Source organism: Blennius ocellaris (assembly GCF_963422515.1).
Source record: "Blennius ocellaris genome assembly, chromosome: 23".
In the NCBI taxonomy this organism is placed as follows: domain Eukaryota; kingdom Metazoa; phylum Chordata; class Actinopteri; order Blenniiformes; family Blenniidae; genus Blennius; species Blennius ocellaris.
The window spans coordinates 13,428,529-13,456,061 of record NC_137672.1 but is presented as its reverse complement, the minus strand read 5'-3'; the positions used below and the strand labels follow the sequence as shown (position 1 = coordinate 13,456,061).

Here is a 27,533-nt window from a genome sequence, read left to right as displayed (position 1 = left end):
AAGTTCATCTTGTTCCGGCTTGATCGAAAGATGATACATTCACTATAACCTATTTGCACTACAACACTCAAAAAATAGTGTTTAAATGTTGTTATATCGTCATATTATTGCTCTGCCTATATCTGGCTTGCTGGACTGAATTCAGCTGGACAGTCCTGCTTTGGTACATGAACTTGACCAACTGGTGTTGATGTTATGGAGGTTAAAAGTGTGACAAATGGAGAATATTACGATTTTACGCTTTGGTTTTTCATGGTAACAACGAAACAAGTATGTTTTTCTTTGTTTTCTTTAGTTTTTTTAATAGAATAAATCTGTATTGATACTCATTATTGTTTCATAGACCAAGCAAAGATTGTTGTAGGAATGAATGTGAAGAGGAGACAGTAGACATTGTTGTGTTTTGAGTGTGTGTCTGTGTGTGTGTGTGTGTGTGTGTGTGTGTGTGTGTGTGTGTGTGTGTGTGTGTGTGTGTGTGTGTGTGTGTGTGTGTGTGTGGTGTGTGTGTGTGTGTGGTGTGCGGGCGGCCACAGAGGCGCTGTCCATAGTGCTGCAGTTATGCGCCTCAGACTTTCTGGAGAAAGGAGGGGGTAAACCCACTCCTATACTGTAGCTGTCTGCGTCTCCAAATTTCTCCTGTAACACGTTATATAACTCCAAACCGCTCAGTCGAATGCTTTTATATGCACTTTCTTATGTTGCATTTGATTGGAAACCCAAAATGATGGTAGAAATGAAAAAAAGAAAACGCTTGGAAATATGATTGCGCACCTATACCTCCATTTCGCATTATGAATTTATCAATGCATGATTGGCAATGCCTTTTTTTTTATTATTATTATATCAATACACCAGTGTCTCACTAACTATACATGAAACGTGCTGCAGCTGTTTCTTTTTCTTTTTCTTTTTTTTCCCTCCCACCCCCCCCTTTCCTCGGCGTGTGCAACGTGGTTGTTTAACCAACAGTTATCCGAGCGAAGCCCTGACTTAATAAATAATGAAAGTGGACGGAGGGGAGCTGCAGCTGATTTGCTGATGTCAGGGAGCCAGTGCAGCATTTCATGGTGCAGGGTGGAAACGCGCGCGCTGCCATCTGCCTCCTCCATCGCTGCTCTCAGGCTCTCAGAAAAAGAAAAAGAAAAAGAAAAAAAAAAACCAACAACAAATAAACAAACCGGGGGAAAAAAGAAAAACCTCACACATGCAAGCCCGGCAAGAAAGATGCTGCCAACTCTCAAGATTTGGACATTGTTTAGTGTGTGGCTGTGCTGCCTGTTTCCACCGGGCCATTTGAAGAGGGCTTTCCGATGTCCTTCAACATGCAGCTGCTCCAAGGAGTCGATCATCTGCGTCGGATCCTCCTACATCCCGAGGATTTCCCCCAACGAGATAAATTCCCTGTGAGTAGCTGCCTTGTGGCGGTATTTATTCAGTAATCATGCGTTGTTGTACGCAGTCCACGCGTGCATTTCATGTGGACCCAGCCTTGTAAAAGCTGATTAACTTCCATTGTATTCCTCCCCATATGTGATGCACAGCCTCTAAATCAGAGCTTATATGAGAGGACAGTGCAGGGTATTGATTCTAACGTTTTTATTGATGTGCTTTTTACAGGAGTATTGTCAATGGGACTTTCACTGAGGTCAAAGAGGCAATGTTTTCTCACATGCCATCTCTTCAGCTACTGTAAGAATACTTCAATGGTTTTTTTTTTTTTTCATATCCATAAGGTTTGATAGATTGATGCTGCCTAGTAATCAAAGCTTTTGCTAGGATATAATTGGGCAAACAGGCTCCATAATGTGAGGGAATTTAAAATAAAATGTGAGCGTTATGATCTTTTTTTCTGAAAAGACAGAAGCATTAGCCTGCACAGCCTTTATGGTGGTGGAGATCCAACAATGATGCTCTCTTTAAGTTTATTTAAGGTCATTACTGCATATGCATGTCCACCAGCCATTTCTACTGTTTCAATTACACCAATGTCACCCAAATGTGTGTTATTGAACTATAGTGCATGGAGGGCTTTCAAAGTGATCTTACGCCCAGAGATTAATGATGAAGGTCTAGTCTTGGGCTTTTAGTGCTCCCCCATGCTGTGAAGCCATCAATCCACTTTTCTTACTCCAGGAGTGACAGCTGGGATGTCAGCATAAACAAAGGTGTGGCAAATGTTGAGCATTGAGGGAACATCATAATACACAATGGATTTTATTTTAATTATTTACCTCAGTACAGGGATTTTTTTTCCTTTACATGATAATGTTTTTCACATGTAACTGAATTGTAAAGTTGGCATAAAAATATCATTTGATTTGCAGTGTTCAAACTAAATGCATGTTTAAGTACACAAAATAATACGTTAGTAACATTTGGCATTGGAATTCAAGATTTGATATGAATCCTTATATTTATAGTTCTGTGATGTAAATTTAATACCAATTGTAGAGTGTGCATAATCTTGAACATGAGCATGGATTACATTGTTGTAGGGTTGGCCGGCATTGTTCATATTCATTGTGTTTGTTGCAGGCTTCTGAATTCGAACTCTCTAACAACAATAAGGGATGATGCGTTCTCGGGCCTTCCTCATCTGGAGTATCTGTGAGTTCATTAGTTGTTGTGAACACGTCAACAACATCGTGTGGGTGTGCAGGATTAACTTGCCCAACATGGAAGAAACCTCAAGCTTTGTTAAAACACAAAAACAGTTTTAATATGTATGTGGTTAGATTGTGGCACTTTAGAAAGAAGAAAGAAAAAACTTTACCCAACTTTAACAAGGAATGGTTCAACCAAAACTTCAGTAAACTGATTTTAGTGTGGCTCCATTACTGATCAATGATAGATGTGGGGTTCAGGTTAAGCATGAGATTGAAATGATTTCCTAAATAGCCTAGTGTTTTTTGTAATTATTTTCAATGTATGTCTGTGTTTATTAAAGTACAATCTTATTTCTCAAGAGGGACTTTTTTTACAATCTTTTTTTTTTTAGCTAATTTTATTTTTCATCCGCAGATTCATTGAGAGTAATAAGATGGAGACTACTTCGAAATACGCCTTCAGAGGACTCAGGGACTTGACTCACTTGTATGCTGTATCTTTATACATTTTTTTTTATTTCTATTTTGGTTTAGCAATATGATAATCTGGCTGTATTTACTCTTCATGCATTGTGGTGATTTCTAGATCTTTGGCTCACAACAACATTAAAGCCTTACCCAGAGACCTCTTCATTGATCTGGAGTCACTGATAGAGCTGTGAGTATGACATTCGGTCAAACTTCTATTAAAAAAAAAAACAGTGTAACGTTTCCATGTATGACTTGTATTTCCTTTCTGGAGTCTGCTGTGTTTCCAGCATTGACATTCAGTTCTCTATTCCTGCAGGGACCTGCGAGGCAATGCCTTTGAGTGCGATTGCAGAGCCAAGTGGCTTATGGCGTGGTTGAAGAGCACCAACGCCACGGTATCGGATGTCGTGTGTGCTGGACCGGAGGACCTGAAGGACAAGCGCCTCAATGATATGACCAGCCTGCACAATGAGTGCACCTCAACGGGTGAGAAACACTGGAGCCAGCTGGATTGAGCTCAACTGGCATCCGAATCGGTCAGCTCTGCTGGATCGTGCTAAGAAAAAGTGTGTGTTTTCACTAAAAGTCTTTGCTTTTGGGATATTTCAAATCCTGGTTTCTACTCTTTACCCAGATTTCATCCTCCATCAGTCTGTGGCTGCAGAATCATTGTCCGTCGACACTTTCAGCTATAAGAATGACGTGTATGTGACCATCGCTGCTCCCAGTGCAGAGAGCTGTTTGGTTTTCCAATGGGATCACATCGAAATGAACTTCAGGACTTATGATAATATAACAGGTACAGGTGTTTATGACGGAGCTGCCTCAGAAGGCCCCAGTAAAGTTTGTCATTTATTTCACTGGGCTGTTTCCTCTCTCCTCAGGTCAGTCTATCGTAGGGTGCAAGGCAGTGATCATCGAGGACGAGGTGTTTGTCATTGTGGCTCAGCTCTTTGGCGGTTCTCACATCTACAAGTTCGACGAGGACCAAAGTAGGTTCAGTAAGTTCCAGGACATCGAGGTCTCCAAAATCTCCAAGCCCAATGACATCGAGGCCTTCCAGATCGGCTCGGACTGGTTCTTTGTAATCGCTGACAGCTCCAAAGCGGGCCTGTCAACTCTGTACAAGTGGAATGATAATGGCTTTTATTCACACCAGTCACTCCATGAGTGGTACCGCGACACAGATGCAGAGTTCCTGGACCTGGATGGGAAGGCCCACCTCATCTTGGCAAGCCGTTCACAGGTTCCTGTGGTCTACCAGTGGAGCCGGAACAACCAGAAATTTGTCCTCCAGGGGGAGATCCCCAACATGGAGGACGTGGTCGCCGTGAAGCACTTTCATATCAAGGACGAACTCTACCTGGCCATGACACGTTACATCGGCGACTCCAAAGTCCTTCGCTGGGGCGCCAAGCAGTTCTCAGAGGTCCAGGCTTTGCCCTCTCGAGGCTCCATGATTCTCCAGCCGTTCTTCTTCAAGGAGCGCTACTACCTGGCTCTGGGAAGTGATTACACATTTTCACAAGTGTACCTGTGGGATGATGAGGAGAAACTTTTTGAACGGTTCAAAGAGGTCTACATCCAGGCGCCGCGGTCCTTCACTGTGGTGTCCACTGACCGCAGGGACTTCATTTTTTCCTCCAGCTTCAAGGGAAACACTCAGATTTTTGAGCACGTCATCCTCGACCTGAGCTTGTGAGGGCGTTGCGCCTTATTGCCCCTCCTGCAATAAATCGTCTTCCTCTAAAAAAAGATACATTTGCAAAGGATAAGCAAAGGACTTAATGAACTCTTTTAATTCTCTTGATTAGTTTCATTCATATTTAGGTTTCTGTCATGATTCATAGCCAGGTCAGATAGTGTCTCGACTGTGTCACTGACTCAAAGGCCTTGTTCTATTGCTTGTTCTCATGGCCTCTTACATTTTCAGAAGTCGTAACATTTCACAAAGACTGCTGGCATTCATTTTCACATCCAGCCCACATTCCTGAAGGTGGAACTATTTGAAGCTCGGTGGGATTTTTGGGGGTGTGTAGATTTTCTGTTGCTGACAAGATACTAATAGTTTATCCCCTGAAACAAGGACGTGTGGATGTTACAAGTTTGTTTCCTCATGTTCTAATGCCCTGTGGTAATGTGCAGAAAGTTGCCTTATCAGCGTTGGGGTATTGTGTGGTGATGGGCCTGCAGTGCCTCCCTCTGGCTGTGATGAAGTATCACACCCCTCCTCTGCTTTTCCCATACAGGGAGCATCTCGAAAGCACAACCCTTTAAGTAACGTAGGCAGAAACATAGTGTGTAATTGATAATCAAACAAAAATTCTAAAACAATTGTAGGTGCGACAAATAATAGTAAATACAGCAAAAAAGAAACAGAAAACAACTGATTTCTATGTTTAGATGGAGACTAGATATAGCGTAGTTAATTTTTAACAGACAAAAATGAAAGTTCCCACTTTGATACAAATTTTAGTTGAAGGATTAGATCACATGGTACAGAAGAATGTAATGCATATAATTTGTGCTCAGACAATGTCAAGGGGGGAAAAACTACATTTGTTAGTTTAAGGAGGCAATTTAACTTTCATTGTACTAAAAAAAAAAAAGAACAAGAAAAAAAGAGTACACAGCCAAAGTCAGAGGCCTCAAATCAATCAACTTGATAAGGTGTACTTCATCTAAAACAAATGGAAAGGATGTAAATATATCTGCTGCAGTTCTGAGGATTTTTTTCAGTCTGCCATTCTGTCTTCTCAAACCACTGAATGTCAACAAAGCTACACAATGTACATAAAACAAGGACTGCAATGCCACTACCTGTTCTAAAGGGATATTTGCACTGACTTACAAAAATTAGATGTTACTGCAGCTTGCAAGAGCATGACATATAACAAAGGGGTGTTTGCCAAATTCTTTTGAGATAAACTGATTAAAAGTCCTAAAGTGCTTAATAGGTGAATGGCATTGCAACTGAAAATTAAAACACAATGGAATATGCAAGCTTTATGTTTCTTTTGTATGATTTTCTTTGAAGCATATTGAATGTTATTCTAATAATATGCTGTAAGTTTTATCAGTTGAAAATCAAAATAAATATAATACTATGTAAAACATGTACATATCATTATTGATGATGAGGTTTATGTAGCATTGCTATGTAAAGGTTATTGACTGGAATTATTTGCTTGTAAAAATATCAAATTGGCTTTTCTTTTTAACTCGTGAGTTTCCAGCTACATTTAAATGCTGACAGTAAATGTTTTACCGATGATAATCCTCTTCTTGCACTAAAAACAAAATTTCCCCATGGTATTTTTCCTCCTGCAAAGTGTTTCGGCATCTGCTACATCAGAAACAATCAGCTTTGAACAGAGAACAAGTCCACATGTAGAAATCTACAGAACCAGACTCAGAGGTGGAGACTTTCTGCTGTTCGGGTTGGTGTTCGAGTGTGTAAGATGAACTGAATGGAATTTGACAAAATTTTATTACATTTGTATTTCTTCACGCTGGTTTCATCTCACTCAAAAATAAACAAATTACATTTTTATGGACAAATGTCAAAGGCTTTGAGATATATCCAATCGACACAGGCCATCCATCCATCCATCCATCCATCCATCCATCTAATCCATCCAGACATCAGGAAAAGCTACAATAAATTCTACAGCCAAAGGTGAAAAGCTTTGAGTTTGCTATTTTAGATTGTTTCAATGCACTAATTACATGATTATATCAGTCAGACTACGACTGACTGATATATTAATATATTATTATTCAACATACACATTTATGTATAAATTCATTAATAATAAAAAAGACCTTCAAGACATTTCACAACTTTTTGCTCTTGTCATTCACTTGTATTCACGCATGCCAAGGAATTCACATGTAACAAGGAATCAAAAATAATTTTATTTGGAACTTTTCAATAAATTTGATCAAAATCCAATTTTTTTTCTAAAATATATTTGTTTTAAAATCTAGTATCGGAAGTTGTTCCTTTACTTCCGGTTCTCCAAGCCGGCGACTTGACGATGGAGACAAAAAATAAAAACGTGACGTGACGTCGCAGGATAAACAAACGGACGAGAAGCTGTCTATTGCCTGACATTTCTTTCTTTTTTATAAAAAAAAAATATATATACAAACTGTGGAATAATGCAGTCTTCCAAGAGGAGCGAGAACGACTGGCAGGGGTTAGTCAGCGAGGTAAGTGAGGGGAAACACGCCGGGAGCCGACGCTGTGGGGACGGACGCGTTCTGGAGATGCTGTCGGTCCATATGGTAGCACGCTCCGGGCGTTTTAGTCAACACACCGGGCTGGAAGCTGGTTAATGTCACTTCAAGTCTTCTCGGGTTATTTTTTCATAATATGGACTCATGGACTATTTGAACGATCGTCATCCGAGCCTTTCTGTGGAAAAGACCCTGCCCACATTTCTGTACACCTCATAATATAATCCACCTGTGGGCCCGAACTCTTTAAACATCCTATATTTACTTCAACCCACCTGTTTACTTTATCCCTATATGAATGGATCTGATGATAGACAGTATAACCGATTATAAATATACATGTAAAAGATTTATGTTATGTTTTGGACAGTCATTTCTATTAGTGGATAGTGAAAAATATCCCATCTGCTCTTTTGCTACTTGTGGAAATAATTACTGACATTTGGGCGAATTAACATTTCTAAAACATGCTATTTGAAAACTTTTAAAATAACTTTTTATTTTTTAAGAGGGAGTTTAAATAAACACTATTTAACTGTATGGCATAAGACCAGTAACCCATTGCTCCAAAAATGTCTTATTATTAAATCTGATTGTCATTTTATCTGCACACGGGACTATTTTCTCATCTATAAAATGGCTAAAACCATCTGAAAAGAGTACAAAAGTGAGTCAGGCTTAAACTGCAAAAGAACTTGATTGAAATAGTGAAAATGTCAACAAAACAAATGGATGTGGGATCAGACTGCATGCTTTGAGATGGTTAATATCCCAAAGGATAATCCATCCTACCACCTGAGACACAGCGATCCCCAAGCTATATGACAGCATTTCAAGGCCACTACTCATAATATCCAACCAATAAAGGCCAGCAGGAATGAAACAGCGAACCTAAACTTGCATCTATCTCCAGTAAAGTAAAGACCAGAGTAATGCCAGTCATGTTCACCGTCAACTTTGTTTGATTTGGTTATGAGCTGGTCTGACAGCTACTTGCCACACTCTTCCTGTTTCTTATCTCCACTTTGCACCTTTCAGGAAGTGGTCAGGGGCGTCACGGTTTGTGCAGTCAAGCAATCTGACCGGTTCCCTCACAGATTTTGGACGGAAGGAAAAATATAAAGCCAAAGAAGGAGCTTGGTTACACAGGAGCTGTATTTGTTGATGACTCACAGTGTGTTCGCTCTTTGGCATGTGTTTTTTTCTGCATTTCCTTGCTGCAGTTCCTGGTGTGCAAGCGTAAGCTGGAGAGCAAGAAGGAGGCGCTGCTCATCCTGTCCAAAGAGCTGGACACCTGCCAGCAGGAGCGGGACCAGTACAAGCTGATGGCCAACCAGCTGCGAGAGCGACACCAGGGACTCAAGAAGAAGTACCGGGAACTCATTGTGAGTGGTTCAAACCTTCAAGGTGAAGCTTTTCAATCGAGTTACAGTTGATTCACAATCATTTTGCAGTATTTGTCATCACTTTATATAGTAGAAGCAAATTAAAGATCTCTTAATAGGGCTCTCCTTCGTGTTTTAGGATGGTGATCCCTCTTTGCCACCAGAAAAACGCAACCAAGTAAGTGAAACTTTCATGTTGCTGCTGATTTTAAACCTTGACGTATTGTGGCGTAACTTTGAGACCATGATTGAATAACTGCTCTTCTCCCACTTACTTAAAAAAAAAATTTCTTTATTCATGAAATAAAGAGCGCCAGATAATTATTGGTATGACAAACATCACAGTGGGGTGTGTTTTGTTGAGGGATTTGAAGCCTGTGTTTGCTGTGACAGCCGTGATTAAAGAGAGTGGGCTGCAGGATAGGAGTGTAAGGAGTGAAACATGTAACTTTAACTGGAGTGTGTGATTATTTCAAATGTCTGTCTGCCATTTTAATTATCACTGTTGTTAAAGGATGATTATTTGTTACCAGTTTTTTTTTACTTCTTTGTGTTGCGTTGTTGATGTTAAAACATATAAAGCAGTTTGGTTTTTTCCCCCTCGAGGTAAAGGATGATTCTAATTCAAAATTGCACTGTCCTGCTTTTATAGGGGGCAGCGTCGGCATGTTTATGATGCCTCCCCGCTGCGACATACCTAAATCCTATTAATGTTGCATTATCAAGACACGCAGACAGCGTGAAAATCAGACTTTAAAGTCAGGAGGCCTCTAAGATCTTGCCGGACTCTCGGATTGGGATTGAACAACACCGTCCTAACTGAACAGGACTCAGACTCTATGAAGTGGCATGAATCCCGAGCTGTTCCTCCCCTCCTCCTCCTCCTCCCCTCCTCCTCTTGCTCCCCAGGTGAACCTGGCTCAGCTGTTGAGGGACTCCAGGGAGCGATCGAAGCGGCTCACCGAGGAGGTGAAGGAGCTCACTCAGAGGCTCACAGAGGCCCAGGGAGATAACAAGGTGCGCTTTGCCAAAACAAACTGGGCCACCGCGGAAGTCACACTCCTGCCACCTGTGTGTCGGAGGAGATGCCGTCGTGACGGAAAATCCGTCTATTCCGCAGCTCTTGAGGATGACCATCACTCGACAGAGGCTGGGGGACGAAGAAGTCGGGGTGCGGCACTTTCCCGCGCACGAACGAGAGGATCTGGTTTGCCAGCTGGAGAGAGCGGGACTACAGGTAGATTGGTACATTTGTGAAGCAACATGTTTTCTTCCTTGATTGCGTATTCTCTCGGGCGTTATCGCTACAGCTTGGCTGCAAGATGTTACTTAATCACCGGCAAATATCTTCTCACCAAACCCCTTAACAGTGTCGCCCCCATTGTTGGTAATCACTGCAACTTGGTCGTTTCGTGTAATGAAGAGTAAAAGGAAACTTTCTCCTCTTTCAAAACTGCTCTTGAGTTTTTCATCGCTGCTCCAGTCGAAACCACTTAGTTGAAAACCGGAGATGAGGTTTCACAGTGGGGAGCTCCTGAGGTGCTGATTGCTTAAAACGGCATACGCACTATCAGCAAACTCTGTTTTAATGAACACCGCTTTCGAAAACCCGTCACATTCGCTTTTTAAGTGTCTTATTTTTTTTTTGCCCCGGTGCATTTCTTCTCGCTCTCTCTCTCTCTCTCCCTCTCTCTCTCTCTCTCTCTCTCGTTAGATTGAGGAGATGGAGCACAATGTCAAAGCCTTGACGGACGAGCTGCAGGATGTGAAGGCCGAGCGGAATGTGTTCAGAGAGAAGGCCGACCGCCTAAATGTGGAGCTCAACCACATTTTGGGGAACCATGAGGCGCGCATCATTGACGTCGATGCCCTTTGTATGGAAAACAGGCGAGTTGGACACAAAGTAAACTGAGCTGCTCTCGGTTGGATTTGTATTTTTTGTTGTTTTTCTGCAGATGCACTAGTGTTTTTAATGTGACATTGCTGCTTCTTTTTTTTAATGTTTATATCCTACTAATCACCTTTAATTAGAGAGAACCCCACCACCCTCACAACTAGAAAGCTTCGTGGTAGAAGAGTTTTAATAAGTGTAGATTAATGCTCCTCAGGGATTCATGATTTCAAATGCGGTGTTCCCCAAGGCTCAATTTTAGGCCCAATTCTTTTTTTTTTTTATATGCTTCCACTTGGAAATGCCATCAGGGGACATAGCATTGAATTTCACAGCTATACTGACGACATATAACAGTACAATGCCATCAGTCCTGAAGACATGCAACCAGTTGATGACCTTTTTAATTGTTATTTAGATATTTAGCCATGGATGGCAGAAAACCTCCTTCAGCTCATTGGGGACAAAACAGAAATTTCAGTTATCGGTCCTAAGGCTCAGAAAGAGAAACATTTGTGGAGATTAAAGGCACCGTCTTTCAAAACATCCAATCAAAGTAGCAAACCAAGTAAAGGTTTTTATCCAGTTTTTACTCTATAAAGCACATTGCGCTGCATTTTTTTTTGTACTAAAAGTGCAATATAATTGAAGTCTGATGTAATATTAATTATTTTAGTTTCATTCATTGAAGATAATAGGTTTTCTTTTGGTATGATTTTGGATTTTTTTTGGGTACCTTTTGTATATATTAAAGAATAGCTTTGCTCACTTATCCATTGTGAGGAGGTCATCTCCTGGACTGCTTTTGAAGGAATTTTCACATATTTTTAACAACTTGTCGACTGTAATTCCTTTACTGTTTGGTCCAACTTTTCCCATCCTTCCATCGACTGATGTTTTATTCTTGCTCAATCTGATGTCAGATTGCTTTACCAGTTTGATGTCCAGTCTTTGTGTTTCTGGGTTCCAAAAGTTATCTTCTTCTTACTGGTCTGTCCCAGCTGGGGGTTTATTTTCAGCAGTCGAACATTAAAGGTCTGATCCACACGGCCTCCTCCTTTCTGATGATGTTGAGATGTGCTGTTTGAACTTCGTGAAACATTGATGTAGGTTCTGATCTGAGGGGCCGCTAATTGGCCATTTCGGAGACTGCTACCTTGGGTGAACCGTTCCTTTGCAGCAGCCTATTTCCTCGGGCAGACCTCATAAGTCCTGATTACAATACAGACTTTGATGGATTCTGGAGAAACTTTAGAAGTTTTTCTGACCTGGAATGTTATTTAAAATTATTTTTTTATTTAATTTTTTGCTGTATGGTTTATGCAGCAGCTGTTCACCAAGATCACCATCGCAGGACCAATAATCTAAACAGACAATGTCAGTGGGTGACTCTTAACAGGACTCCTGAGTTAACTCAACTCAGCTTTATTTCTAAACAAAATAGCTCAAACATGGAACATGCAGCAACTGCTCATTTACAGCGTTTTTATCCTCTGTCAATCATGAACCATTTGTTTTCAGTGACGGTGAACATTGAAATAATGGGTTCCCTTTACTTTAAATTAGTTCACTTGAATCATCTTGGGTATATGTGAACTGTCTGACAAATTATAAAGAGAAGCGCCATATACTGAGGTTGAATTAACAAATGAAGCTCATTAATCTTCTGGGCTCGTGTGATGAGAAAAAAAAAAATTTCAAACAAGGTTGTTTTGTTTTCCCTCTTTGTTTTACTCTTGACTGTGTTGTAATACTAAAACACTGGATAACTATTCCACACCCGAGCTTACTGCAACTGTTTTCTTCATAAATCATAACTCCTCTTCTCTCTGCTTCAGCGAAGAACAAACTTTAATGCTCTGCATTCGTCGCACACCTCCCCTATCTGTTGGTGTGTACTTTTACTCTGCTGACTGCATTTATCAAATGTTCATTGTTTCTGCAGGTATTTGCATGATCGTTTCAGCCAGTTGCAGGAGGAGGTGAACCTGCTGAAATCAAACATCATGAAGTACAAGGTAGCGAGTGTTGAAACGCTGAGAAAATCCATTGAATCTATTTATATTTGAAATTCTATTTAAAAACAAAGGAAGAAAAAAAATCTTGCCGTTTTATTTAAACTGTGCATCAAACCTTGTTGTCTTGGCTCTCCCTCCCTGCAGACCGCTCTCGAGAGGAGGAGAAACTCCACCACACACGGGAAACCAAACAGCAGCCCTCTTGCCGGAGTCCTTTCCGGCAAACAAGGTGACAACACACACTGTTCAGCTCACTTCGAATTCCCTTTCAGCGCCGACGCAGACGGATGTCGGCGCAGCCGATCTGGAAATCCAGTAAATGTTTTGCCTGTCACCTCTGTTACTCCACGTGCAAATGCTTTTTGATGCGATAAACTTCCCTCAACTGACGGTATAAAGAAAGCTGCTTCTTTGTTTCTTGCTCTGGCTCAGTGCATTATTAAATAACTTTTCTTTCTTTTCTTTTTTTTTTTTGTGGCCAATCCCTCAAGCCACCGCTCGGACACCAGCTGGGCTACTAATTGTATTCTGAGTGGTAGAGAGCACCACTGGCAGGGAAATGAGCCTGCCATGATGACTGACAGTTTCTGGCAGAAGCAGCACAGTGGGCTCTGGAGTTAAAGTTAGGAGAGTGTCACCTCGCAGACAGCTGTTTCCAACTCTCCATCTCTGTCTTGCTCTTGTCATGCTGTTCTTTGCCGTCTCTTGTTAGATTGCCCTTCTCACGCTGCTCTCTATTTTTAACTTTCCGCGCTAATGCTATCGGTGCAGTATTGGCAGGCCCGTCGGTTTGCGCGCTTGTTTCTTCAGTCACGTCTTTATATCCCACGTGTCTTTCGTCCAGTAAGACATTTCAGTGATCGTCAGTCCCTGTTCCTTCTGTCAGGCTGCACAGTAGTGTTGTGGTTTAGAACTCTCGCCTCATCGTTTTATCCCACAAAACATAACATGTATTGGGGGGTTAATTTGTGAATGTGTGACTTTCTATCTCTCTGCCTTTGTTCTTTGATGGATTGTCGAAGGTGTACCATCCCCTCACCCAGTCAGCTGGGATCCTACGCCCTGCGACCCTCACTTGAATGATATTAATTTCTCACTGCTCACCAATATTTCACCGTCCCTCATTGTCCTTTTATTTTTTTGTTGTTTTTTTTTTCAGTCCAAGAGATGCTTCTGGAAGAGCATGGCTGTAGCCTGCCAGCCACGCCTCAGTCCATTCACGACCTTAAGTCCCTGGCCACTGCGCTGCTGGAGACCATCCACGAGAAGAATTTGGTCATCCAGCACCAGAGGCACACCAACAGGTACTGAGAAGATACACAGCGCTGGCAAGAGGAGCACTGTTACTAAAGTCGTTACTGTTTAACCCTTGTGATGTTTGTCTACTGATTAGACGAGTCCTTCTCCTCCTCAAAGGCAAACACATGAAAACATACACCTGAGCGTGTGCATACAGATCAGTCTGCAGAAACCTGACACTTCCCACTCGGTCCACAGGATCCTGGGAAACAGAGTTGCAGATTTGGAAAGGAAGTTGAAAACTCTGGAGGTATCGGGCTTATGGAGTCTTCCAGGTGAGGTTCAGCAACAAAAAGGAAGCACCTTCCTGTAGACCTGAAACTATCTCTACGTTAATTAGTCAAACATCCAGCTCTTGTTATTTAATCACAATGTAAAGAAGTTGCATTAACATCACAGGATTTTTATTTTTTAGATTGGGTGTATAATGTTAAATGGTGGTTTAATGTTTTACCGTATCATTAGCAAACATGACCGTGGCAAATTGAAAATCGTGTGCTTTTGAAGCTGCATCCTTAGTTTTATCATGTGTAATTTTGTCTTTTCTTTTTTTTAAAGTAATTTTAACCAGCCAACTGGTTTAAATAATTTCTCTCCATCTCTCTTTGAATTTTAACACTTTAATGAGATTTCCCCTCTCTTAACACTGTTTCTTTCTCTCCACTCTGGCTGCGTCTCAGGCTTGACCTACCACGTATCCGTGGGAATTGGGAGTATGTATTCCTTCTGCCCCACTTAGCCCATCCATGCCCTCCTCTATGTCATGCCAGGACAAATCTGGGCAGACGCCCAGAAAACATGTCACCTCACGCCCACCGTTTACAATGTGTCGACTCCACTGACCACCCGCTCATGTGTCTGTTCACGATACCACTGACTGAATCAGGCTGCCTGTGTATCACTTTTGGTCCAGTGGGCCAAAGCTGGCTGTCTTAGATCGTACACAGAGAAGGGAGGGTAAAAAAAAGGCTTGTTCTTGTTTTAAGGATAGCAGAGAGATTTTATAGCTCCTCTTATAAATTATATATTATGTATTAGTTAACAGGATGCATTTTTTTTGGGGGGGGGGGAAGTCAAATGAATATGCAGGTGGAAATATAAGTAAGAGAAAATAGATTATGAAAAGGAAGACGCTATTGTCTCATTTCCTGACAGAATGGAGCAATGTTCATTAGCACTGAGTAGCAAAAGAGCTGATCATTTATTAAACACCATTTTGGATTCATCGTCAAAAAAATTGTAACACAGTCACTATCATCATAAACGACCGTCATTTTTGTCCCGGATACGGGGCTGCCAGATGTTCCTTTCCAGTAAACAAGCCCCTTTCTCACCAAACAAAATGCCAAAACTGACACCTTCAACAGAAATTCATTAAAAGCAACGTTTCCAAACTTTATTTGCAGCAGCACGCAATAAGGAAGTTCGCCTCAGAAAACAGTTCCCCTTCCTTCCCACTGGAGGGCGATGTTGTGCCATCATTGGGAATGGCTGAAAAGGTGGAGGGGCTGTGGCTGAATGGAGGTACCCTGTCATGAGACCGTCATTCTCCCTGCCATAAAACTGACAAGCATCCATTACTGAAAATGATTGCCCACATTACAAACACATTTAGGGGAATGTGCCGTTATTAGGGAATTTGTAGGCGAGGGCCCAGAGTGCCTGACGACCACGCTGTCCACCACAGTTAGGGAGACAGAGATATAGAGAGAGCTGTGAGCGTCTGTGGCCTTGATGTGATATGAAGTTCGGCTGATGGATATTAAAGGCGAACGGGATAGGATGGGGGGCCTTGGCCGCCTACCTGCGGCCCGGAGAACACTGGCGGTGACTACATTGTCTTCGGATGAGAGCGAGGGAGAGACGAAAACAATAACAATGACATGGGCGCAGCGAGTCAGATAAAGTTGTGATTGATGGATCGCCCCGGTCCTGCAGTTCACCTCCACCCCGATGCTGAACGAGTGCAAGCTGAAATGTAACACAGCAAGTGAGAGGCTGTCACTGCGCGTCGGCTTTTGGAAAGACAGAGGTGGACGCGGAATGCACCTCGCAAAGCTCCATTCTAGCCTTCTGACAGGCTTTCTCGAGCATAGAGGAAGACATTTCCTGTCACCCCACAATGAAACAGCCCAGTGTAGTTTTTATGTTTGACAGATTTGCACACCTCTCATCTTTTTGTCTTCTTTTTTTTGAGACGCAGAGATCACTATCTCGGCATGATAGCGTGCAGAATAGTGTAGCGCTGATGGATGTGTGCTCATGCATATACAGTAAGTTGTATTGCAGTGATAGACAGATGACTGATTGACTGGACATGTGGCTGTCAGGAACTTTTAAAGCACGTCCTCATGCTTTAAGCGTTTTCTTTGGCATCCTCCAGAGTTCCTCTTGCTTCAACGAGACACGACGGTTGTGCTCAGGCAAAGTCTTTGCTCTGTCTATGTAAGAGCCGTCTGGCTGCCTCTCTTAAAGTAGGAGACGGTTTATTATGATGAACTGAATTTATGATTTTTTTTTTTGCTTGATGGGATGAATGTGGAAGTTGATTCCTTTTCAGGGCAGGTTTAAGCGAGGGTTTTTGTCGTCAGGATTTTGTCTCAGCTGATGATGGCTGGAAGATGAGAGGAAGGAAGGGGAGAATGAATGATTGAAACAAGTATTGGGTACAGTTCAGATGTAATGGGACAATTAATGAATGAAAGGAAGGTTTTGGCAGGGTGGATATGAAGGGAATTGGAACAGCACTGGGAGGGTTGATCAGGCTTAAGTCTCCTGATCGTGATGATCACAGGAGCGTGTGAGGCGAGAACTTCCTCGAAGACTCTAGTAAACAATTTAACTAGACGTACACAAACTTGGATAGGTATTTGCGTTTGGAAAATGAGTCGGTAGCCGGCTCACACACTGCTGCGGGACGGAACCCTTTATTCAACCAGTGTTTGTGCAAAATCAGCCAACATGCTGTGGCTCAAAAGGCCATATCAGGAAGGGAATACCACAAACACAGACTTTTATAGAAAAGAAGATGAATTTCATGAAGAAAAACAAAAACCAAAGTTAACAATATAACCTTGTTGTAAAAACAGCTGAGTCAGGAGACTCGAGGACTTAAAATTAAACTACATAAACTCAATCTAAACAACAAACTAAGCCAGGGAGGAGAAAAAGGCCCTGTGCCCAGTAGAGCGAGTACTTGTTAGGTTTTAAGGCAGCGGAAGAGGTTTGTCACATTGTATCTTCATGTTATTAAAACAAGGCTTAGTGCTAAAACAAAAGGTTGTTTTTTTTCGTTTTTTTTTTTTACTTTTGAGATCAACTGTTTGGCTCGTGTTGGTGCTTCAGGAATCCTCCATTATTGTTCTCACATCGCTGTGAACATTGAGTATCCACAACAATATGGGCTGCGTTCCCAACAATATGCTCCCCCCCCGTTCACCATTCATGATTCTCATGCATTGTGTCACCCAGTCATCCATTTGTCTTCGTGCCTCACACTCCGACGATCATAGAAACGTGGCGTCCGCTCACGCCGTGTCCGTGAAGACAAAGCCTGCATGCGTACAGACTTCTTTGTTTGTGGCGTACACTTTTGTGTGTGTGTGTCGACTTGTGACGCCTGGTTCCGAGCGCACGGTCTCCTATGAGCAACATATGGTGTCAGCCTAAGAGGCGTGCAGCCATCACTAATGAAGACAGATGACGGGGAGCTGAAGCCTCTTCCTGCGAGCTCTGCAGTGCATACGTGCATGGGTTTGGATGCCGTGCGGTAAAAAAGCGCACGGAACGTGGCGGCGTACATGCAACACACCACAACAACTCCGTCGTATCACTCTTGTTTCTCGCTCCCAAGCCGGACGCCTGAAAGTTTCTCCTCCCCGCAGGGACACGAGACGCGATCACGCTGAACGAAGACCTTCAACCGGAGCTCCGTCCGACGCGTGCCACGGCGTTGATGAACGTGCAGCCGCAAAAAGGTGAGGGTGTAATTGCGTGTGGCCCGCGTCTCCTCTCACTGGTAAGAGCCCCCCCACAGTTAATGGCGTAGAGACTGCAATTAGCTCGCCGCGTGCTAAACGCTCCCACCCGTCTTCGCCCATGTTTAACCCGAGTCCTTTCCCTTCCCGCCTCCCGACTCGTCTCTGCTCCTCATTGGTGCAAGCTGCCCAAATGCCATGGCATTTTGGAAATGTGAAACAAATCCTCGCCCACTGACATTCAGAAACTTCTGCCGTGTTCTCTTTGAAAGGAGGTGGGGTGTGGAAGAGGGAGGGGAGGCATAAATATGGATGCCACTTCAAGTAATGTTGCCTCCTTCTTGCGTGTTTTTGCATATGTATGTATGTGTGTGTGTGTGTGTGTGTGCGGGGGGGAAAAAGGTGGCTCGGAGTCTGTGTGCAGTCTTTAACCTTTTTCCCTGCACATCCACAAATATGGGTCAGTAATCCCCAAAGTGAGAGCATATTTTGGCAAAGAAGCAGAACTAAGCGGTTGCTATTGCGACGGCGTCACACTTGTCTTGTGTCCCCTTGTCTGGGGCACGGCTGCTAAATTTAGGCTGTTGCCATGGAAGCACTTCAGTCATATAAGTAATTGAAATAACTTTGCACGTTGACACAGGGGTCCAACTCTTAAAGTGTAAAGTGGTTTTCACCATTTTGCATTCAGGTGGCAACAATAATATGTTTTAAAGCGATGCTTTAAATGTTCCGTGTAAAAAGGCAGCAGGCGTAACACAGGCGGAGCTGAAAATACTTCTCCAATGTGGCCGTGGCTCCGCGTCAAGTGAGATATTAAAATGACCAGTCGTCTCATCTTCCTTCTCCCAGGTCTGTCAGACAACAGAAGTTCATACGAATCATCCTGGGAACGCCACACAGCTGGCAGTGACCTTGGCGCAGATGGCGTCGGCGGGGAAGACTCACCTGCGCTGCTCAACAGCCTGGATGCTCCGGAGGGGGCGGAGACAAATGGGATTGACAGGAGAGGGGGAGAAGCGGCGACCCTGATGGAGGATCCGGCCGCCGTCGAGCCGGAGGAGGGACGGAGCCCGGTGGAGGAGTCGGGCCGCGAGGTAAAGGATGTTGGAGATGAAGAGCTGGGCTCCACGGTGGAGGAGGGGGAGGAGGCGGCCCTGGCGTTGGATGCCCCCCCGACTGAATCAGACCGTCGGAAGCCTTCGATGAAACAGCGGCCTGTCAGTCAATCGGAGGCGGTTCATCTGCCCCGTGAATCCCAGGACAATGTGTCTAATAATACACCTGAATATGAAGCAGCCTCACTATCAGTTCCAGTGAGCCGAGTCACAGAGGTGTCCAGTTCCTGCGAGTGGGACAGCCATTTTCCTTCTGCAGAGACGTGTCACAGCCAGAACTTGGCATGATTTACACTTGCTTAAATTCTCGAAGTGATTGATTAACCATTCCTCGTTGCATTTCTATGTGAGCACTGCCCTCCAGCTCCCTTCTCATCCACACAGCTGTTTTGGTCAGTAAAACACAGAAAAAAAAAAACCTTTTCTGCCACACTTGATGAATCCAGAGGAGCACTTTGTATCCCGATGAGGATGGAGTCGCACTCGCTAGACCCTGGAGCAAGAATTTAGCTGACAAAATAAGAAAACCGGCAGCATCGTTTCCTGTGCCCCATATTCCGTTCCTCCGATCCCCTGTGAAAAGATAATCCCAATTGTTTGCTTTCGTTTTCTTCTTAAGGGATGCCACTAAATTCAATGTTGCATTTTGCTCTGACTCTTAGAGGAATTCTAAATTGACCTATCAAATGTCACAATTAGTGTGTTGTATAAACTTGTGACTGGACAATCTTTAACAGTAGAGATTACATCAATGTCTATTTATCTGTATGGATGAAAATTTCTCATTGTATATTTTTCAGTTTTGAGTTTTGGCTGCATCAACACGTGCCTTACATGTGGAAATACTGATATTTATGAATATAAAATGATAAACCTGCTGGATTGTTGGTTTTTCCTCTTTATCTCAGCAAACACACACACACACACGCATTCCCATGAGAGCAATCAAAAATAAATATTCTGAAATGGTTAAAAAATTGCAAAGAAAATTATGAGTTAACAGTCAGAATGAATAATTATAATGAAGCAATAAACTGTTGAAGTGAAGATTGTAAAAGAAAATATATATATTATGGGGGGGCTTGGTAAACTATTATTAAAAAAAATAAATCAATTAACTGAGTCAATGATTGCATTGTAATAAATTATATGTATAAGTTCTGCTATTGAGAATATACTCAATTGTTAAAAAATAGGCAGTCAAGTTACCTGTGTTAAAGTGCATTTCCCAGGCAATAACATATGTTAAAAAAATGTAAAACATCACGATAAACAAATATAGAAATGAAACGGTAATGTTCTCTGTTAAAGAATAACATGCCTTTGATATCTGAAGCTGATTGTTAATCCAAATTGTGAGCGACCTCAGTTGTGACAGTCATTTGTCTTTTTGTAGCCGACAGTGGATGTAAGTGAAGGAGATGTTGAGTTCACCTGACAGGGATTTGGATCCATCAGACGACAGGTTGAGACCAGGTGGTCTTGTGGGATTGAAAGCCAGATATTTGCATTCGGTCTTAAGCTTGAAGCCACACAACGTTGAAACTATCTGATCAAAACTGCAGCTGACAGGAGATGACTTTGTGAACTTTCTGTAATGCTTCTTTGAGCTTCCACGCGCAGCTGGTTTGTTTGATGGTGACGTTCTGGAAGAGAAAATGTAATTTACACCGCAGTGTTCGCAAGGTTGATGTTTCATTAATGTCAGATCTGGAAGCTCGTGGTTTTTTTGCAGGTGGATTGATGGATTTGCGGAACTCAACTTGATTCCTGTCTCTTTTGTCTCGAATGTGAACTGCACTGATTTTTTATTTTTTTTATTTTTACAATTTATTGCAGCCATGCAAAACCGAAGAAACAGCAACAAACTAGCTGACTGAGTTAACCTAACTCTGTCCACAGCAGCAGGCAGCTCTTATCAACATAAGTTCTTATTTATCTGGGAGCTGTGGATCTCGGGCACTCAGGGTTGCCAGATGTGACTGACTTTTTCCACCCTCACACACCCAAAGGTAGTTTCCTGATAATATCTTGTCATAACAACCATAATTAAATAATGCAGTATCAACAGAAACTCTCACTTGTTTCTTGAACTTGAAGTAAATGCATTTTTTCCCCCCGACTAACACAAACATTGCACCAATTCTTTATTAACTTCATAATTTTAGTGGGTGAATTCATACACCAACAAAACCTTCACTTTATCTCTCCTGGAAACTAAAGTGTGATGCACGTTTCTAAAAATAGCCAAAGAAAATAAAAAAAAATCTGACATTGCTACAATAAAATGACAGCAGACTTTCTCAACTAATATGTGGCTAAAGTGACTAAACCACCTTTATTGTTAAATGTCAAGTTCTTTGATGTTGTCTCTCGAGTATTGTGTAGAAATCTGTCTCATATTTTGCAAAGCAACACAAAGTTGATCAAAGTGCCAAATCTTATTTTTCCCAGGCCAACATGTTCCAAACAAGCCCAACCTGGCAACACTGCTGGCGGTACGGTGTAAGCAGGTGAACTCATGAAGTTGTACAGAGAAAGACAGCAGCTCGACAACAAAAGTCGCCGAAACTGAGTTATTATTTCAAACTAGTAACCAGTTACTGGCTTGTTACTGCCAATACTGATTTGTAAAAGAGGCTCAGGTTAGGTCATTTCACTCAAATTAGTCTTATAATGGGATTCTAAAAATAACCTTATAAACAGCAGGAATTTACCAGCTCTATATGTATTTGTACAAACACACCCGTGCGTGTGTGTGTGTGTGTGTGTGCGCAGGTGACAGCTGGCCTCTCCAGGCAAACGCAGCGTCAAAGCCAAAATCCATGAACTGCTTATTCTGCAGAAGGCCACTTGCTATTTTTAATCTCTGACACAAAATAGAGGAGAGAGAAAGTATTCCAAGCGAGGGAGCCGTGGTTTGTAGCCGGGGTCGGCCTCTTGCCAGGCAGCTGATTTGGCACGCTGCAGCAAGATGGGCTTTTTTTTTTTTAAGTTTTAAGTTTATAAACCAGATGGAAACTGAACTAATGAATTTGCACGATGATGCCAGCTTGCCATTGGGTCCCTCATAAAATCGCTGACCAATTTTAGTTGTTTGTTTGCATCTGAATGCCTCGAGGAAGTTTGATCGCTTTGAATACATTAGAAAAGAAAGAGTGGAGCAGTGAGCTGTATTGTCTGATCCGAGGGTGGAGGAAGTCGGTATATGAGGTGCCCATATGGACAAGGGAGGAATGGATTGACATTGACAATATGCTGCAGGTACACAAGTCTACAGTTCACAATATGGCAGATGCTTTCAGCCAAAGTGGCAGATCTGGAAGTCCATGGATGTGAGTAAAGATCTGTTCAGGAGTAAACAACCTGAGCAAAGTGCTACGAGTTGTGCTTTGAGTCTTTTAGGACGCATGTGCCCTGCTGGGGGGAAACACAGGGATTTTGATCTTCATCCATATTCATCAGGAGTCCCTTGAAAGAAGTTGTCCCTCAGCTTCTTCTTCTTAAAGAAAAGTGTATTTCTATCTGCTCTATGCGCATCTGGCATGTAAAACATGTCAGGTAAATTTTTAAAGTGGCTGGAACATCAAATATGAATCAGGAACATACATTGAGACATATTAAAAATACTGAGGAGAAATCTAATTGTAAAGTCAGTTAATTCAATACTCATAAACAATAATAATACATTTTTGATTTTCATGGCTTATAAATCCAGATTATATAGAATAAAACAGCTTATAATATTTCAGTTTAGGTGTGAAAGAAATAGAATATGTACAGATACTTCACTGTGTGTAAATTAGGGAACATGTAATGTTTTTCATATTATGCAATTATTTTTATGTAGCTTTGTATTGTCAAAAATCAATTCAAGTACATTTCAAACTAATTGGATGATGTCCATCCATCCATCAATCTATCCATACATCCATACATTCATACATCCATACATACAGTACATCCATACATGCATACATGCATCCAACTATGTATCTGACAATTTTCTGAATTGGAACTTTATCAAACTTGAGATTGAGATCCCAGGTTTCACCCTGAACATCGGTCACAGATACTTACACACAAATTTATGGAAGAATTTATAGTCGCTTGCAAAAGGACAACATGCAAACGGCAATGAGAAAATACAAATTGGACGTGTAATTGAACTGGATACACTCTCGATCTAAGCCGGCGTGGTGTGCAAACAGCTAAATCACAGTGCAGCCCTTTTATGATAGCTCGAATTTTAAGAATCTCAAAATAGTACAAAAACATGGAGGTGTGATGGTTAACATTCTAACCTCAAGATGTTCTTGTTAGTTTGGAGGTTCTGAGGCTCTGAGCTCCAGAAAATCAAGCACATTGGTGGATTGCATGTCATATTTGGGAATTACTCTTAGACATTACAACCCTTGATATATTATACAAGTTTAGATTTGGTCAAGCTTGCATACACTGTATGCCCTGCATGAACATTTCATTCGCTTGCCTGTAGCTGAAAGACAAAGGCTGTTATCCTCGATTTAAAAAAAAAAAGAAAAGAGAGAGATGATTGCCAGGAGCTGTTGTAGTCAATAATCACCACTCAAGATAAATCTTGCCCACAGTACCGGCAACTAGCCCATCACAAAAACAAATCTTCGCCCCTTATCTGTGACGGTGACATCGCCCACTAACAGGCAAGTAAAGAATCGTGCCCAGCGAAGGGTTGTAAGGCCATGTGGATTCAGTTTCACTCCTGTGTGTGTGTGTGTGTGTGTTTGCATCTGTATATTTTGTTTGAAAGAGAGATCAAGAGATGAACCGTTTTTTATATGTGCACACACACCTGTCCTGTGATGTTTGTAGCTTTGTACTTACCTTCAGCCGTTTCATGTTTTAGATGCCGAAGTCTATGAAGCGAATCTTATCTCGGCGTTAATTCGCTTTGTTCTGTTCCATGGCTGGCCCTCCACTTACTCCAGGCTGGAGCATGAAAAGTGAAAGGCATCAGCCAGGTCACAGCGATGCCTGCTGGCTTTAATAAGTGTGGAGAGGGGTGTCGGAATGGGGTGGGGGCGTGGAGGCTACAAGATGGAGGAGAGTTTGACTCCCCATCACGTCTGGGTCCTCCAGAGGTTTTGGTAGATGGGGCCATTTGAAGGCAGCCGTTTCCAAGCCATCCACGCAGCAGGGTTAATTACTCTACCCACCGCGCACCCGCTGCCAGTGATGATCAGTGCCCTTATGATCCAGGCGCCATTCACTCACCTTGCTTTTTTTACGCTCACCTGAGTTTTATATCGTGTAGCGCCTCGGAGGCGCTGGAGTCGGTGGAGCCGTGCAGGTTTGCTCCCCTGGAGCCGCGCTTTGACGAGTGCAACTTTCTGCTCTGTTGCTGACAAGGCTGTTATTATCTCAGATAATTGAAAGAATGGGGGGGGGGGGGGGATAAAACATAGCTGTCATCTTTTTCCTTGCTCATTCCACGTGGCGTTAATGTTGTCTAAGCCTAAATATTGGCGTCACTTTGTAAAGTCTGTAAAGGAAAGACACCAAAATATTGTCATTTGCTTGGACATATTGTTCACTCCTGACATAGGGGTGTTTTAAGGATTCATGAAAATGCCGTCTTTGGTTGAAAAAAGATTTTATTTTGTTGTATGATTAACTTTCCGATATTAGGAAGGGAAGTTATTGCCACTAAGTAAAGAACAAAAACTAAAGGACAGAGTCGATTCACCAAAGTCCCCAACAGGACAAAAATTGGCTTTTGTCAAATCCTCCACTTGGTACCTGTAAGCATTCTTGCTTTTTTACAATTTAGGCCTTTTCGCTTTGTCAATATTTAATAGATTATTATGTTTTTTCTCATTACAACCATGCCGAGGTTTAAATCAAGCTGATGTGACTGTTTACTGAAGCATTCGAGGGTAAATATATTGCTGAGAAACAAACAGAAAATATTTCTCCGCACTGCAATACTGTGATGCCAAATGTGGGGACATTTCCGATTGCAATGCTTGAGCCATTAATGGCTTTATAGTCAAATATGTTAACAATCAAATCAAATCAAACAATTACAAACTGTAGCAAATTTCTGTGCATTTCTTTGAATTTGCATTTATTGTGATCATTTCATGAAATGACTGAACAGTCACATGGTTTCTACTTCTGCCTCAGAAATGATGCCTGAAACATAATTTCAGTGAGTAAGTGATTTTATGATATATTCCTACCATGTTGATCATATTCCCACATCAATTCAATTGACCAATGCACCAGGAAGTGACCCACCATCGCACACCAACAAAAAATTGGTAATATACCTGCAAATGTCATCAGTCTTCACGACATATGTTGGAAATTCCATCCGAGGATGCTGCCTGTGCTTCCTTCCCCGCAACCTGCCTCGGAAGTTTCCCTATTTCCTGCTGGCAAAACAAACTGACTGCAGCAGCAACAACAACAACAACAACAACTTGGTTGCCGAGGCCCCGCTGGGAAGGAAGGCAGAAAAATTCACAGGGTGTTGGAGGAGCGAGAGCAAGAGCTTGTGGACGGCCGATAAGCAGCAAAGGCCAAGCGAGGGGTCAGCACGTAGCCAGGCCATACAGTCAGATCTCCATTAAGATTGGAGATGGTGGGCGGGAGTGATAAGAGCTGACAAGACCAAGAGATGTGATATCAGTGATAGGACACCGGCGGCTGACGCCGCTGTGGCCCACCAGCCGAGGAATCGGGGTTGTAAGTCTGAATTTAACTAAATGAAACAGTTTTTTGGGGGGGGGGTTAGGGTTGCCACCAAAGCAGAATTAAATGAAATGAATACAATGTATATAGATGTGTTTATCTCGTTTTGTAATGCACACATGTCAAAACAAGGAATAAACCAAGAAAAGTAAATCTCAGAGAGCTCCTGAGATCAAACTATGGCAAGACATAGATCAGGGCAGGCTTATAAAACCGTTTTGAAAGTTTCAAGTGTTCCCAGCGGCACCGGAGCCTCAATAATTGTGAAACCGAGGAAGTCTGGAACCGTCACGACTCTTCTGAGAGTTGGCCATCTGGCCAAGGAGAGTAACCAAGTGAAGGGCTAGACAGAAGAAGAAGACTCTTGAGGAAATGACGTTTGATCGTCTGCTCCGTGTTTGTAAAACAGAATTTAACGGATTCTGTTAGCATGCGCAAAAAGGCTTTCTGGTCTGATGGGATAGAAAATCAACTTCAGGCAACCCCTCATCCTTATGTTGGTCGACATCAGGCGCAGCTCATCAGTTTTGGCTTTGAGCCTCCAAAAACAACATTGCTTCAGCTTTTTATGAGAAGTTTGGTTTGTCAAGAGGCTTTCCTTCAATGTTTAAGAGTTGGTTTTTTTCAGATTGCTGCAAGTTTTGCTTCTCGAATGATGCAGTTGCAAGATTGTATATTTGCTGCTTGCGATTTCAAATGAGTGAGCGCACAGTCACAACATTTTTCAGAGCACTTTTTTTGCCAGAAGCTTTTGGCAGGACTTCACTTCGCCTTGCTTTCTGCTTTTCTTTCCAGTACGAGTGAATTCTCCATCACATATATGGGAGACCAGGGACAGTGTGACATTTTTGACAACTGCAATAAAAAAAACCCCAACAAAAAAGATATTTTTCCTGGCCGCTAAAAATATCTTGTGACATCAGGGTTAAGCTGAGCATGTTCAGAGTGGATCACTTGTTGGTGACACTCTCATAGATTGCCTGTTCTCCCTCCTTTGTGATCATCAACCAGTTTGACAAGAACTTGCTTGTCTTTGTTTTCCGGGCCCGGCTTTAATGGATTTTAAATGTTTCATTTGATATTTTCTTAATCTGTCCTCTAATCTGATCATTTTGAGTGGAAAGCGCAACATGTTGTCGGTGAAAGATGTCGAATGATAACCTAGCAGTCTAAATCCATACATTTAAATTGACTCCATTGCTTCTGCAGAAATGATCATTTTTCAAGAAAAGAAAAAAGTACAAATTCAACATTGTGCCATTTTCTACTGATGCTTCCTGGTGCCAAATTGAATAAAATTGTCCTCCCAAAAATGCATATGGCTTTCTAAATCCATCATAAGATCTAAAAATCCTCTCTACCATAGCGCTTCTCTTCAGACCAGTGTTGGCAAAAGCTGGTTGCTCCTCGTGGCACAGGATTTCTGCAGCTTTCATCATGCACAATTTCACAAATTCAACCTCAGAGTGTGGCTTTGATGCTAATACGACTTTTCCAGCAATAGCATCACCTCCGCATCACTGATCTCCCTGCTCAAGTCACTTTGTATCGTTATGTCTGCTGCTGCTTTGCAAGGTTGTCCCGTAGGCCGGAATGAACTCACCGGCCACACAGACCTGAACAAGAAGCCTGAGCAAAAACACAGAACTTTGCAGTTTCTGAGTTGGTTATGTGTCTTAGATTTATTGTTGCAGTCACTTGTAAAGTGAAGCAAAACCGGAAGTAAACAAAGTACTTTGCAGGATTTTGTTGGCAGATACACAATAAAAGACTTATTAGGATCGAGACAAA

The 27,533-nt window shown here is 42.2% G+C and overlaps 2 protein-coding genes across 2 annotated transcripts; both read left to right on the top strand.

The window, feature by feature from the left end:
* The first annotated feature begins 1,054 nt into the window (after positions 1-1,054).
* Positions 1,055-6,185, top strand: lgi2a (leucine-rich repeat LGI family, member 2a). Its single transcript, XM_080518968.1, has 8 exons — positions 1,055-1,403; positions 1,618-1,689; positions 2,536-2,607; positions 3,022-3,093; positions 3,193-3,264; positions 3,394-3,563; positions 3,712-3,876; positions 3,962-6,185. Exons 1-8 carry the CDS (start codon positions 1,225-1,227, stop codon positions 4,777-4,779), a joined length of 1,620 nt encoding a protein of 539 aa, XP_080375094.1. The 5' UTR covers positions 1,055-1,224; the 3' UTR covers positions 4,780-6,185.
* Positions 6,186-7,131: 946 nt separating this feature from the next.
* LOC308147351 (coiled-coil domain-containing protein 149-like) lies at positions 7,132-19,630 on the top strand. The gene is made up of 13 exons (XM_080519466.1): positions 7,132-7,292; positions 8,543-8,704; positions 8,844-8,882; positions 9,614-9,721; positions 9,825-9,941; positions 10,419-10,591; positions 12,541-12,613; positions 12,758-12,842; positions 13,773-13,917; positions 14,111-14,187; positions 14,593-14,625; positions 17,797-17,889; positions 18,742-19,630. Exons 1-13 carry the CDS (start codon positions 7,242-7,244, stop codon positions 19,293-19,295), a joined length of 1,710 nt encoding a protein of 569 aa, XP_080375592.1. The 5' UTR covers positions 7,132-7,241; the 3' UTR covers positions 19,296-19,630.
* Positions 19,631-27,533: the final 7,903 nt, after the last annotated feature.

What these genes read in the sequence shown, in the direction of transcription:
- LOC308147351 (XM_080519466.1), top strand. Translation starts at nt 7,242, where the DNA reads ATGCAGTCTTCCAAGAGGAGCGAGAACGACTGGCAGGGGTTAGTCAGC. An exon ending in GCCCTTTGTATGGAAAACAG is followed by an intron (nt 10,592 to 12,540) that starts GCGAGTTGGACA and finishes TTGTTTCTGCAG; the next exon opens with GTATTTGCATGATCGTTTCA. An exon ending in GAACGTGCAGCCGCAAAAAG is followed by an intron (nt 17,890 to 18,741) that starts GTGAGGGTGTAA and finishes TCCTTCTCCCAG; the next exon opens with GTCTGTCAGACAACAGAAGT.
- lgi2a (XM_080518968.1), top strand. Translation starts at nt 1,225, where the DNA reads ATGCTGCCAACTCTCAAGATTTGGACATTGTTTAGTGTGTGGCTGTGC. An exon ending in CTGGAGTCACTGATAGAGCT is followed by an intron (nt 3,265 to 3,393) that starts GTGAGTATGACA and finishes CTATTCCTGCAG; the next exon opens with GGACCTGCGAGGCAATGCCT. An exon ending in GACTTATGATAATATAACAG is followed by an intron (nt 3,877 to 3,961) that starts GTACAGGTGTTT and finishes CTCTCTCCTCAG; the next exon opens with GTCAGTCTATCGTAGGGTGC.